General features: G+C 47.1%; 1 protein-coding gene across 2 annotated transcripts in view; it reads left to right on the top strand.

Annotated features, from left to right (window-relative positions):
- Nucleotides 1-11,514, top strand: part of LOC146333453 (tyrosine-protein kinase JAK3-like) — a 49,284-nt gene extending 37,770 nt beyond the window's left edge. For both annotated transcript variants that reach the window (XM_084826188.1, XM_084826189.1), the window contains exons 18-24: nt 2,485-2,609; nt 3,017-3,206; nt 5,211-5,335; nt 6,119-6,291; nt 7,273-7,390; nt 8,919-9,029; nt 9,963-11,514. In XM_084826188.1, the coding sequence (XP_084682314.1) occupies nt 2,485-2,609; nt 3,017-3,206; nt 5,211-5,335; nt 6,119-6,291; nt 7,273-7,390; nt 8,919-9,029; nt 9,963-10,079 (959 nt within the window). In that variant the 3' untranslated portion in view covers nt 10,080-11,514. The remainder of the gene's footprint in view (nt 1-2,484; nt 2,610-3,016; nt 3,207-5,210; nt 5,336-6,118; nt 6,292-7,272; nt 7,391-8,918; nt 9,030-9,962) is intronic.
- The last annotated feature ends 3,408 nt before the right edge of the window (nt 11,515-14,922 follow it).

Genomic DNA, 14,922 nt, shown 5'->3' with positions numbered 1-14,922 from the left:
CCAGGCAGGAAGCCCATGAACAGGGCATAAAAGTCGCAGTTCCTCCATACACATGCAAATACACACTGTATGTCACCAGTACTGGTTTTAAGGGGTAGACCTGTCTTGAACATGGAAGCTCTTTTCTTAGCTATCCTAACCAATAGCCCCCTGAGAGATGCTGCCTCCCTTTCCATTGTTGCAAAAATTGTGTTCTGTCTCTGGTAGACTCATCCAGTTTGTTTACCAAGAATGAGAGGAGGCAGAGATCTGGTCCAACATGATTTTATACTGCAGAATAAGGCAACTTTTGGGGCTAGTGCACCAACAAAGATGGCAATCAAGTAGTGTGATCCAGAAGCTTATATACACAAGTCTCTGGGGGCTGTCTTACGCTTGTGCTCTATCAATCTCTTTGTCTAGCTGAGATGGAGGCAGGAAACAGGCAAGGCCTTTCACATACTCCGGCATGCGCAGAGGTAGCAAAGAGGTAGTCACGTACTCTACCGTAAATACATTCTTGGCATTCCTGAGTCTCTGATCAGGCACTATGTCTTTGTCAGCATGGCAGTTTTATACAGAGGTAGAACACACACAAAAATCTAGCTACGTAGAACAGCTTAAGCTAAGCTAAACATAGTAAAGCCGAAATTTCTATAACACCATGAGCTTGTGTAATGCCTTTAAAATGTATCATTCATTCCTTCATATTTATATACTGTCTTATCAGCTAAAAAGCCATCAAACTGGTGTACAACCATTTTAAAAAGCAAAATCATTATAAAACGACACATTTTAAAAGCCTAAATCAACGGTCATTCTTGAGGTGCTGCAGTCAAATGTCATCCTGACCATGAAAACAAACGCCCACAGCAGGCAATGGAGCGGTTTCTCCAGCTATTGGAGAATTTCACAGGGAGGTCATGGCGCTCCTGTTCCGTGGGCTGGAAAAAATACCACATTTATTGCTTTTGGGGAAAACACAGGATAGGCTGGGGGAATCATAGAATCATAGAATAGTAGGGTTGGAAGGGGCCTACAAGGCCATCGAGTCCAACCCCCTGCTCAATGCAGGAATCCAGGGAAATGGCAGGAGACACCCTGGAGAGTAACGGCATCCTCTGAAGAGCCCACAAACGTCCGAGAGAGAGTCATCTCCATAGCAGGATAACAGCTCTGTGTGATGAACCCCTGGGGGTAACGGTGCCCTCAAAAGGACCCCTCCTGCAGATCTTAATAATCAGACAGGTTCATAGCTGCAAGGCCTCAGGCCTGAACCAAGCTACTAGTAGTTTTAGAGGGGCTTAGATGCCCCATAATGCTCTCTGACTTTGGTTCAGTTGGCCGCTGCTTTCACTAACAGGCCTCTTGATTTACCAGGATGAGTCAAAGGTCGATAGAGTGTCCTCAGCACATATTCCACACTAACGAGCCGGAGTGTTTAACGAGCATTTTGGCTTTCTAAATTTTTAGCTTTGCTGTTTTAAATCTGTATTTTAAACTCTTGCACTGCTGCTAGGTTTTATTGTGGTTGTATTGTTATATTGTGGTTTTAATGTTCTGTATATTTTAAATTGTTTTATCGTGTGTTGTTTGGATTTAATTTTTGTGAACCGCCCAGAGAGCTTCGGCTATTGGGCGGTATAGAAAGGAAATGAAATAAATAAATAAATAAATAAATAAAGTGAGGCTTGTTTGTCTTAAAGCTGCAGCTGGCTGTGCTGGGAAAGCTGTGATGGTTTCCCTTCTGACCAAGCGCTGTTAGTCTATGCTGGGAATGAATGCAAATTAACGCTTGCTGCTGCCATGCTGCCTCACTGCTGACATGTATAGTATAAGACCCATTGAACCCCTTGGCTCTGGGTTCAGAGAAGCTGTCTGATCCAACCACTGGGTACGCCTGTGTGCTGTAAGTACTCAATAAAGGCTCCTTGTAAGCAAACCTGGGTCTGGTTTATCACTATCTCAGCACCTCTAAATTAAAAGGCCTACAATAGTGAGACAGGCAGTGCCTTCGTTAGCCAGGTCCTAAACCGTTTAAGGCTTTCGGGGTTAAAATGGACACCTTGAATTGAGCCCAGTAAAGCAATTGGCAACCAGTGCAAGTCTTTCAACGACAAGTGTAACACGGTCCCAATACCGCGCACTGGTCCACAGCTGAGCTGCTGCACCCGTGGAAGCATCCAGACACCCTTCAAGGGTAGCCCCACACAGCGCACCTTGCAGTAGTCTAAACGTGATGTCACCAAGTCAAACTGACTCAGGAAGGCTCGCAGCTGGTGCACAAAGTGTAACTGCGCAAGATGCTCCTTTTAAAGCCATCTCTATGCCAGTCACCAAGCAGCTCTTGCATGGGAGGAGTGTTTTGTTCACCTTCAAAAAGGTCCAGTAATCCTTTAAGTCTGGTTGACCTGTGGTGGCGAGCACACGCTGTACACTCAATCATTGGTGTTTTGCTTTCTGCTGCAATCTTTGCTTGATGCTCAATCACCCTTTTACTTCCAGATTATGAGCTTCTGTCAGACCTCCCGGCCACGGACAATTTTGCGGGGTACCTGGACTTCTCCTTGGGCCAGGACCCCACCCTCTTTGAAGATCGGCACCTAAAATACATCTCAGTGTTGGGCAAGGTGGGTGGCACACCCCTTTAGAGGTCACCAACCTCCTTGAGTCGACAGGCACATTTGGAATGTCAAGAGAGTGGTGTGGGCGCTCTCACAACTTGGCTGCCACAGAGCAGGATTTGCTCAGTCATGAAATGGCTGGCATGGTGGGCACGGCCAGGCACGAAAAACTAATTTCCCAGAAGGCAAACTGGTAAGACTTTAGTGGCTGAGTCTCCCTGAACCATTAACTCAAAAGCCTCTTCTTCAGAGGACAAGAGGTCAGGATCCTATGAGGACGGGGGTTTGGGGTCTGGATCCATGACACCTCCAAATGGAAAAAAGGAATAGCACCCTAAGTGACTTGCTCGGGGAGGAATCCCCTCCCTCCAATACTTCCCCCCCTCCCCAAATGCATGCATTGTCGTTGGCAGGGGAATTTCGGAAGCGTGGAGTTGTGCCGATATGACCCGCTGGGCGACAGCACTGGAGAGCTGGTGGCGGTAAAGCGGCTGCACCAGAGTTCAGCCAAACAGCGGCAGGACTTTGAGAAGGAGATCGCCATCCTGCGCGCCCTGCACCACGACTTCATTGTCGCCTACCGTGGGGTGTGCTACAGTCGAGGTGAGGCCATGGTGTGTTTGGGTGTGTGTGTGTGCGCACGCGTGTGCATGGGATGGTTGTTGTTTGGGATGGGTGAGAAATTAGATTCATTTGCATTTCAGTGTAAATGTACCAAATTTGCTCTTCCTGAACCTAAACACACAGCATGAAAATCTGTATAATGCAGTTCACACAAATAAAAATGTGCAGGGAAGATGTATACATTTTTTAAAATGTACACACAAAAAATGTGCACAGAAGATGCATATGTTTTCGAAAAATGCTCACAAAAACACTTTATTCAATGGGGGGGGTATGTACATTTGCAAAGATGTGCACAAAAGATGCAGACGGGGGGCGGGCGGAATGCATACAAACCGTGCATTAATCCCTGCATGTTCCTCATGAGGACATAAGAAGAGCCCTGCTAGATGTGACCAAGGTGGGTTCAGCAAGCCCATCATCCTGTTTCCAACCTGATAGATGGCTAGATACGCCATTGGGAAGCCGTCAAACAGAACAACTGTCCCCTAACACTATGGTTCCCCAACAGCTGGGAATCCGAGACAGACTTTCCCTGAATGTGGATGTTTCATGGTAAAATGGCTGCCAGGACCTACTCTCCATGAATCTGTCAATTCCCTTTTGTGTGCATTTCTCCTAATACATCCCATTTTGTCTGCAATGTTTCCTAATACGCACAGTTTTTTATCTTTTTCATTTTTTAGTTTTTTAAAAACATATATACCTACATGGATTTGTATATACACATAGCAATGAATAGATATGAAATGCATATATATGAAAATACAACATTCTAGCAATTATACATAAGTTTCAACCAAAGCAGGCCAGATATCCAAATAAGTATCCATTCGCAGGTGGCGTCTATATGCCACCTGTCCAAATATTAAAAGCGTTGCAAGGCCCTCAGTCCGTTGCATTAGAGGAAGTGAGCCTTTATCCTTCCAGAGTTGTAATATCAGTCTTTAGCTGTCATGAGGGCACAGAGAATCCATTTCCACTGACCATTTGTTAGTTTCTAAGAAGCAGATAGATAATTTAAAAGAGCATGTCCATCAGTGAATAGTAAAGACTGTTCCAGGACAAAATGTATCCGTATAATGACCTCTTCCCCAAAAGAAACAACTCCTGAAAATTGCCCAAACATACGTTGACAAGAAGCATTAGCTGCATTGCCCCTCCAGCAATTAGCTGAATTAGACCCTAACTTACTAAAGATTTGTTTGTTTATTTGTTTATTTCATTTCTGTACCGCCCAATAGCCAAAGATCCCTGGGCAGTTCACAGAACATTGCAGTGCTCAATAGACATGAAACAAAAGTTTTTTGCTGACTAAGATTCAGCCTAAGACCCACAGATGCGACAGGTATAGATGCCAAAGTGGGGATCCATTGTTTGGGCAAAATGGGAGACCCAAGTCCCTCTTCCATTCCTGCTTATGAAATTCCTGGAATGTCATTCCATTCCCTGTGTATCATATTTATTCATCAGTGACAAGTATCCATAGACGTCAGTTGTGTGCCACTTTGCCTGACCAGCCTCAAGAAGTGCTTCCAGTAATGACAGAGACCCCGATGCTGCAAAAGCAGCCAGGCCAAAGATGCTGATACGAATAGATGCTGCAGTTGCCATTCAGCTATAGCTGGCAGTGGCAAGTCAGTTTTTTTGCCAGCAATTTTCCTAATAGCCTGCATTTTTAAGGTTATTTTCAAAATATGCACATTCTGGTGCGCACCTTTCCCTCATATGAATATTTCCCCCCACCACCACCACATTTTTGGATTGGGGAAGTCCATGCAAAATTCGGAGAAGTGCGTATTCTGAAGGAGAACCGAATTTCAATTTGCATCCCAGCTTGAAAGTGCGAAAACACTCCCCCGCCCTGCACTCGGTCCTTGTGGCCAAGACAGAGCTGCATTTTGCACCTCTACGGAGCAATGGAAGCCAGGAAGTTTAGTTCTGTTTCCCAGTGATTACTGCAGCACTCACCTCCCACCTCAGGCCGGAACTGCCTCCATATGGTCATGGAATACCTGCCCAGTGGCTGCCTCAGGAATTACTTGCAGAGGAACCAGAAGCGGCTGGACTTGAAGAAGCTGCTGCTTTATGCCTGGCAGGTGTGCAAGGTGAGATGACTTGGTTTTCTCATGGGTCGGGCACCACAAACCTTAACAAACAAAGGGAAAACCCAGAATGCGAAGCCAAGAACAGACTCTGGCCTGCATAAGCCATGTGACGTCCTCTCCCGACTTACATGATGCGCGCATGCGTTGCATCTTAGGAGCGCATTGGTGCAGCTTTGCTGGGTCAGACCAAAGGGCCCCCTAGACCAGCCAATGGCGCAAGTAGGTAATTTTAGACCAGGGACGGGTGACGTGGCCGTGATGCTCCCAATGCAGCCCGTGACAACCAGCACCACTCCACATACCGCAAAATAGAAAATGGCATTCAGAGCACTGTGGACCCCCCAAAGGTCAAATCTAGCTTGCTTGGAGGAGGCTGGCTGGGAATGATGGGAGTTGTAGTCCGACACATGTGGAGGGTACCATTTTGGTGGAGGCTGGCCAGGAATTATGGGAGTTGTTGTCCAATGCATCAGGAGGGCACCAGGTTGGGGGAGGCTGACTGAGAATGATGGGAGCTGTAGTTCAGCACGTGTGGAGTGCCCTTTCCTACCCTGCACCCCAATTCCATGATACAGCTACTGGGAGGGGAGGATTCTCCTTTCGACCACCAACTGCATGTCACCACCAAGTGTGAAGATCCTGAGGTACACTAGATTTGCCAAGGAACTCTTAAGAAGCTCCTTATTCGTTGCTCCAGATGTATCTCAGAGGCACAGCGGGGTGGGGTGGAGCTGAGGAGAAACCCCGGCCACTGAGGCCCTCTGATGTCCATCTTCCTCGCAGGGCATGGACTACCTGGGCTCTCAGCGCTACATCCACAGAGACTTGGCCACCAGGAACATCTTGGTGGAAAACGAGAACCGTGTCAAGATCGGTGACTTCGGCCTGGCCAAAATCCTGCCCCCGGGCAAGGAGTACTATGTGGTGCGGGAACCTGGACAAAGCCCCATCTTCTGGTAGGAGAGGAAGCCGTTGTCGCCAAAGCAGACATGTGGGGGGGGGGCGGTCTGTGTACCTGGCGGCAAGGTTACGTTTTATTTTGATATTTTATTTTAGTTTTTATTTATTATTACCATTTATATACTGCCTTAGTTGCTAAAAAGCCATCAAGGCAGGGCAGAAAATGTTTAAACCGGGGTGGGAAAGTATGGTTCGCAGCCCCCAAGCCTTATCTGGCCCACCCCAGACTGTCAGCATCAGGCGCCACCAAATAAAGCAGGGAACAAGGGAAAAAATGCTCCATGGTTCCTGCCATTGGAACCTCATTCTTAGACTGTCCTTGAAGCATCCTAGCAAGCAGCGCTTGAAACTTTCTGCTTGCTTCCTGGGATGTTCTGGGGATGCTCTAGGAAGGAGGCTTCCCTGGCAGGACCCAGAGAGCCCATCCTGGAGTGGGTTTTTTTTTTAAATCTCTTTTTGCTTCCCAACAGTGATCAGGCAAGTGAACCTACATAAGAATATAAGATGAGCCCTGCTGGATCAGGCCAAAGGCTCTCTGGTCCAGCATTCTGTTCACACACTGGCCTAAAGAGAAAGCCCGGTTTAAGGAAGGGTAAAGCATGTCGCCATCATCACAAAACATGTCACTATCATCAAAGTGCGATCTAACAATTTTAAGATAGCAAGGGCACAATCCTATACCTGTTTAAACAGAAAGAAAGTCCTACAACTTCCACCATGCCCCAGGCAGCATGCTGGGAGTTGCAGGACATTTTTTCAGTCTAAACGTGCATCGGATTGCATCTTAAGAACGGCCTTTTTTATGCAACCAGCGAAAGGAAGTTGCAGGAGACAATCAGGGCAGGAATCTTGAGAAGAATTGGATGGTGTGAGTCCAAGCAAGGGATGCGACCTGGGAAGCAGGACAGCTAGATACACACACATCTTTTGTTTGGGGTTTTGTTTTGTTTTTTAACCATGGCTTCCCCCCATGGCAGGTACGCACCAGAATCTCTGGCTGACAACATCTTCTCCCAAGAGTCGGACGTCTGGAGTTTTGGTGTCGTCCTCTACGAGCTGTTCACCTATGGGAGCAAGAGCCGCAGTCCCTCGGAGGTGAGATTGACTCCTCCTGGACCTCACAGACATTAGGGGCTGATCAAGGAGAGGTTGCATTGGTTGCTCTCTGGGGTATCTGTGTGTACTGGATCAGCAGTGAGTGTTCAATTCCCAGAGGGGTGTGTGTGTGTGTGTGTGTGTGTGTGTGAGAGAGAGAGAGAGAGAGAGAGAGAGAGAGAATCTCTGTTGCTGTTATTTTATTTATGTCGTCATTCATTCGTCTGTTTGTTTATTCATTAAATTTCTTAGACATCTTTCTCAGACAAAGACTGAAGGTGTCTTACACTAGGGATTAAAACATACAGAAATGTAAAACAATTTAAAACAGCTAAAAACAATCCACAATAAAATACCAAGAGCTGATAAAACAACCAAATTAAGAAGCCCACTGAGTGGCACCACATGCTTGGAAATAGTGGGAAATCTTCACCTGGCACCAAAAATGTGGCAATATTGGGGCCAGGCAGACCTCACTGGGGAGAACACGTCACTATAATCACACGATTTGGAGCCAAAACACATTGCTATCATCACAAAACATAGCAGTATCACCACAAAACACATCAGTATTATCACAAAACACATCACCATCATCTCAAAACACGTCACCATCACTGTCTGGGGCATGCTGGGAGTTGCAGGACCTCTTTCTGTATAAGCATGCAAAGGATTGTGCCTTTATTGTATTTTTAATTCTGCTTTATTTGTTACTGTATACTGCCATGAACATGACAAAGGCAGTTTAATTAAATAAATAAAAGGCTTGGGTTTTTCCTGTAGTTTTTAGGTTGTTAAACTTTAGTTTCATTCATTGTTTCCATGCTGCTTTTCTGTAAACATACAAAAGACAAGAACAACCAAAGTGGAGCTTACAGTTCCCCGGAGGAAACGTTGCTGTACCCGACTAAACGTTTGCTTACTGCAAACAAAATAAAAACAAAACATCCATTAAAAGAATAAAAACGGCAGAAGCGGAGTGGTCTGAAAAGACTCCAACTTAAACTTAAAATGGCAAAAAGAAAAAAAGTCTGAAAAGTCTGAAAAAAGTCTGAAAAAAAGTCTGAAAAGACTCCAACTTAAACTTAAAATGGCAAACAGCAGATGATACAGTAAAAGCCGGATGGAGTTTTATTTTGTTCTTTGTAAAGTCAGCTGAAATAAATAGATCAGCACATCAGCACAGGTCTGTCCTGCGTATCTATGTGTGTAGGCATTGTCTGCGCAGTGTTAGTGTGCGTGTGCATGCACTGTATTTCTGTCGCTGCTATGCCTTTCTGTGCTGTGTGTGTGCTGTGGTGGCTGCATCTAGTTTTATATTGTGCACACGCATGCGCACGTGCACACACACACACACACACACACACAGATATAGAGCAAGGTGTTTTTTGAAAGACATTGCTACCCCCAGGCAGCCGTAGTCTGTTTCTGATATTGGAGTGTGTGTGTGTACACACACACACACACACACACACTGGCCATTCTTTTCTGCCATCTCTTCACCTCCCCCTCCTCTTTTTCCCCTTAGGAATTTCTCCGCATGATGGGACACACCAACCCCCCCACGATCGTCTGTCACCTCCTTGAGCTGCTGAAGCAGACCAGGCGACTCCCGCCCCCCACGGACTGCCCGATAGAGGTGAACAGACTGTCCATGCGTGGCCCCTGGCTACGCCGTTCTAGGTTACAATTTAAGGATGAGCAGGGACCCCCCTCCCAAACGGCATAGGCATGTATACAGCACCACTCCCTTCCTAGCAGGACTTCTCCCTCTCTGTCCCTCTCTCAATCCCTCACAAAGCATTTTCCCTCCAGCGGCTGAGTTGTCACCCAAAAGCATAAATGCTATTATTATTATTTATTTGTATCTACTTATTTCAAGTATCTTTTATCCCACTCCTCAGCCAAAAGGCCTCCTGAATTAGGTTATATATAATCAGTAAAACAAGACAGTCCCTCCCCCCCTCCCCGGTTTGCAATCTAAAAAGACACAACACACAAGGAAGAAGGGATGGGGAGGGAAGAGGAAAAAATTAAGTCTTTCAGCAGGGCTGGTGGAACGGCCCAGCTTCCCCTCTCCTTTACCTTACTACAATCTTTAGCTGTGATTTTACATCCCAGCCACCCATTTGTTATCTCCACAAAGCTTTTTTTTTTTTTTTAAGTGGACATTAAGGGTTTTTTTTAATTGCAACATGGGCTGGTACTTCACAACGGACTGCCTGTGTCCGTAGTAGCTTCAAGCCACCATAGCTATCCAATTGTATCGTTGACATTGTACTCAAAATAGTATGTATCCTTCGGCGTCCTCTTCCCCAAATTTAAGGCCACAGCCCTGCCTGTGCAGAATGCCTGTGTGCCGCAACATCTGAGGAAGCAAAATGGCATTCTGACACGGGCGAAAGGATCGCAAGGGGGGAAATTGGATTTCTGGAGCACACCTTGCTGGTGTGGAAGAGGGCCAAAGGGGAGGCTTGGCTTGCTTTGGGAAGATGCCGGGATTGTGTTCTGCTCCTTCTGGCTTGCCCTGATTAACAGCCCCCTCCCGTCTCTCTCCTTACGCTTTCCCCAGGTTTTTGCCTTGATGCAATCCTGCTGGTCCTTCGCGCCGAGCCAGCGGCCCCGATTCTGCAAGCTGGCCCCACAAATCGAAGCCCTGAGGAATAGCCGCTGCAAAGCCCGGGGCTAGGGAGTGACACCACTGGGTTTTTAACCCCATCCGCCCAGCCTTGATATTTTCATTCACCTGTGCTGCCATCATGGAACTCAAGGTGGCCGTCCGGGGGGGGGGGGGGTCCCAAAGTGCTGCCCCGCCATCCAGGCATGAGTCAGACCTGCTTAGCCTCTGTGTGAACCACTCCACCTTCTCCAGTGTAGGCTACTTTGGTCTCCTCTTCCATTCCTCCCCTCCTCCAGCATCCAAAGGGGTCCCCCAGATTGCTGTGTGTGAAGTTTCGGTGTCCCAGGTCCATAGCACACAAAACTGTGGAAAATCTGCCCATGCTAATTTATACCTATATATGCCAGTTTAGAAATTATGTCTAGGATTTGTTTAAATTCCACAAGAGCCAGCAGCGGACAACGACTGTCTCTTCCACGTTGTTTCACATTCAATACGTTCTTCAGTTAATTTGCACCCTGACCCAGATCAGCTGAAACCAAATGAAAAAAAGAGGCTTTCCCCCCCCTCAGCTCAATTGCAGGGGACAATTGGAGAGGGGGTGTTGCATCATGTGGGAAGGAGAGGGTTTGCCCTTCCTGTCCCCAGCTGCAATGACCCTTGAAAGCCGCCCCCTACGTGGCAATGAAGCTGAGGAAACATCTTCCACTGGCACCCACAGACCGGCAGGGCCCTGGGAAATAGAGCCAGGGCTGGAGCCTCATGAGCCCAGACCCATCAATGCCCCTGCCAGCTCTGTCTCAGCTCTGGAGACCTCGACAGCACTCTGCCACCAATGTGCCCAACCCCCTTTTTAAGGAGAGCACAGGAGCAGCCTGCTCGTCTTGCAACCCCTGCAAATATGCATCCTTCTCTCCTTCTCTCTCCCAGTTAATACATCCTTGCCTGGTGGAAACATGGAAATGTGTTCTGTCAGGTCAGGGCATCCATCTGTCCAGCCCACGATGGCTATGTTGATTGGGAGTGACTCCGCAGGGTCTAAGCGGAGAGGGGCATCTCCCAGCCTCCTCTTACCTGGCAATGTTGGGGATGGAACCTCTCGGACTTTGGAGCCATGACTCCATGTTGGCGTTCTCCTTTGTCTGGTCTGCTGCAAATCTTCCCTCCGCCTCTTCCTCTCGTAGCTAATGGGCTGCTAATATCAGACGTGCTTGATACTGGTGGCCACATGTTTTTGGAAGGCACCAGGCTTTGCAATGCAGCTAGTCCTCATTGCGGCAGCGTATGCGTACATTATCCAGTATGCACGAAAGACCCCTGAATTTATCTGATTTGAGTTTAAAGACTTTGCTGAAGCCCGGAGAACTTTGGCTTTGGGTAAATGAACGAACTAACAAACACAGGCAGACCATTGGCCCATTTAAGCTCAGTTCTGCTCTATCCCTGAGCTGTGGTCCATCAACTAAAGAAATCTAAGATTCTAGTCCTTATGGTTCTGAACAAAGGGCTGATTTAAAAAGGAACATAGGAAACAGTGTTGTACTAAGCCAGACCATCAGTCCATCTAGCCCAGTGTTGACACTGACTGCCAGTGTCTCTCCAAGATTTCAGGCAGGAATGTTTCCAGCCCTGCCAGGAGATGCTGCTGGGGATCGAACCTGCGACATTTGAAGGCAAAGCTACCACTGAGCTATGGTCCTTCCCCTCAAAATAAAGCAAGGTCCCAGTCTTCGTTGTTCTGAGTAAAGGGCTGGTTTAAATAAGAAGCAAGGAAGCTGCCTCATACCATTAGACCTCGAACCATTAATCCCAGGCCCTGCTGGGGAGCAGATATTTCTCTGCTTCCCAGCTCCACCATGCTGCATTTAGGTTTTAAAAACCTTTATTGCAACCACTGGGGTGGGGGAGCATTTTCGGGGGGGGGGAGTGTGTGTGCGTGCGTGCATGAGTGGGGTATGGGCAATTTCATCAGCAGCCACATACCAGCAGCGACTGGCCCAGCCCACTTTTGGATGTGGCCCAGTCCTGTCATCTGGTCCCTTTGCCCAGAGCCCATCCAGCCCTCAAAGTGATGAAAAAGATCCCTCACTTCCAGACCTTTTCCCTGCACTGGTCATGAGAAGTTGTCAGTGTTCTGAGAAGGGCGACACTGCCAGAAATGATCCAGTAAACTTTTAACGCTGTTGCTGTACTGTGTTTGCGTGTCTGGATGTTTTTTCTTCCTCTTGCACTTAAGAGTGTGTGTGTGTGGGGGGGGGGGTTATATCCCTCACTCCAAATAAAATTGGTAATTCACAGTGCCTCTTGTGCGGCACTTGGCCGTACCTAGGGTTGTGCGAAGCAGGAAGACTTGCTGAAGTTCTTCAAACTCCATTTCAGCTTTGGGTGGTATCCAGCTGTGTCATTTCATGAGTGCAAATGATGTTGCACTAGCGGAAACTAGGTTACTAACTATGCACAAGAGGAGACGCCAACTAAAGCTATGCTTGCGCATGTATGGTTGTGCAAGCAGATGCACAACCGGCTGCAGAAGATTCAGCAGAGCTCTGCTAGTGCCATTTGAGTTTGTGGAACTGTGGAACACTGCCTTCTGTTTTTTCCTCTTCGTAGGAAAATCCGTGCATATTTATGTGTATTTTTCCAAATGTACTCATCAACGGTGCACATCTCAGAAAGCAAGCATGCTTCTCCCATTAATTTTTGACTGATGCGTATTTGTGCACATTTTTCAAAAGTATGCATTTTTCATGTGCATATTCCAAAGGTACACATGCTGTCAAACGCATTTTTTGTGGGGGTCCCCAAATCACATTGCAGGCCCAGAAATCGACTGACTTCAACTGCATACTGTGTGTGTCTGAGTTCGTGTTTGGTGCAGAATGTGTAAACTGGGTAAAATCCTGATAAAAAAACAAATTAAAATGAAGTTCTCATACATCCCTAACTATAACCTTCCACTGCAACTGTGCCATCAGTTCCCCAGGATTTTCCACTGTTCTTCCAAATAGTGTGGGATGTGCCACTAAGCAATAAAGCAGAAGGAAAATCCACAGGCATGCTGTAGCAACTCATGATCACATACCGCTGTGCAAATTTGCCCCCTCTGAAAAACATGCCCTCCCAGAAAGAACCCTCTATGTCCCCAATACCCACCTCACATCCACTCACTTTTCTCTTCCCCACTTACACACACGCACACACACACACACACACCCCTAACTCACATTTTAACCCTCCTCCAAAAAACGCATTCCTAGAACATCCCTGGAGCATCCTGGAAGCAGGCAGGAACCTCAAGCACAGTTTTCTTCGGTTTTCTAGGAATGAAGCTTCTATGGCAATAGCCAAAAAGCACATTTCTAGAGTGCTTTTTTCCCTTTCTTTCTCTCTCTCTCTCTCTCTCTCTCTCTCGGCAGTGGCAGATGCTGGGGGTCTCTGGGGCTACTCAAGAGGACTTGGGGGTAGCTTTTTTTGCACTCCTTCTTGAAATGTTTTGCTTGGTGCCCAATCAAGCTGAAAGTGCAAGACAAGTGCAAGACAAGGTCACCCCCCTTGTTGTTGTTGTTCAGTCGTTCAGTCGTGTCCGACTCTTCGTGACCCCATGGACCATAGCACACCAGGCCTTCCTGTCCTGCGCTCTCTCCTGGAGCGTGCTCAAGTTCATATTCATTGCATCGGTGATGCTATCCAGCCGTCTCATCCTCTCCCATCCCCTTCTCCTTTTGCCTTCAGTCTTTCCCAGCATCAGGGTCTTTTCCAGAGAGTTTTCTCTTCACATTAGGTGGCCAAAATATTTGAGCTTCAGCTTCAGTATCTGTCCTTCCAATGAGCACTCAGGGTTGATTTCCTTTAGGATGGACTGATTTGACCTCCTTGCAGTCCAGGGGACTCGTAAGAGTCTTCTCCAGCACCACAGTTCGAAAGCATCGATTCTCCGGCGCTCAGCCTTCCTTATAGTCCAGCTCTCACAGCCATATGTTGCTACTGGGAAAACCATAGCTTTGATTAGACGGACCTTTGTGGGCAAGGTGATGTCTCTGCTTCTTACTATGCTGTCTAGGTGTGCCATAGCTTTCCTCCCAAGGAGCAAGCGTCTTTTAATGTCATGGCTACAGTCACCGTCTGCAGTGATGTTGGAGCCCAAGAAAATAAAATCTGTCACTGCTTCCATTTCTTCCCCTTCTATATGTCAGGAAGTGATGGGGCCAGATGCCATGATCTTCGTTTTTTTAATGTTGAGCTTAAAACCAGCTTTTGCACTCTCCTCTTTCACCCTCAGCAAGAGGCTCTTTAGATCTTCTTCACTTTCTGCCATTAGGGTGGTATCGGCTGCGTATCTGAGGTTGTTGATAATTCTCCCGGCAATCTGAATTCCGACCTGTGATTCATCCAACCTGGCGTTTCTCATGATGTACTCTGCATATAAGTTAAATAAGCAGGGCGACAATATGCAGCCTTGTCGTACTCCTTTCCCAATTTTGAACCAATTGGTTGTTCCATCTCTGGTTCTGACTGTTGCTTCTTGACCCTCGTACAGGTTTCTCAGGAGACAGGTCAGGTGGCCTGGTACTCCCATATCTTTAAGAATTTGCCACAGTTTGTTGTGATCCACACAGTCAAAGGCTTTAGCGTAGTCAATGAAGCAGAAATAGACGCTTTTCTGGAATTCTCTTGCTTTCTCCATGATCCAACGAATGTTGGCGAATTGATCTCTAGTTCCTCTGCCTCTTCGAAACCCAGCTTGTACTTCCGGTAGTTCTCGGTTCACATGCTGCTGAAGCCTAGCTAGTAGGATTTTGAGCATCACCTTGCTGGCATGTGAAATGAGCGCAATTGTACAGTAGTTCGAACACTCTTTGGCATTGCCCTTCATTGGAATTGGAATGTAAACTGACCTTTTCCAGTCTTGCGG

Source organism: Heloderma suspectum, chromosome Z (genome assembly GCF_057233095.1).
Source record: "Heloderma suspectum isolate Gila_16-S chromosome Z, 16-S_ref, whole genome shotgun sequence".
NCBI lineage: Eukaryota > Metazoa > Chordata > Lepidosauria > Squamata > Helodermatidae > Heloderma > Heloderma suspectum.
This window is presented reverse-complemented; position numbering and strand designations above follow the sequence as displayed.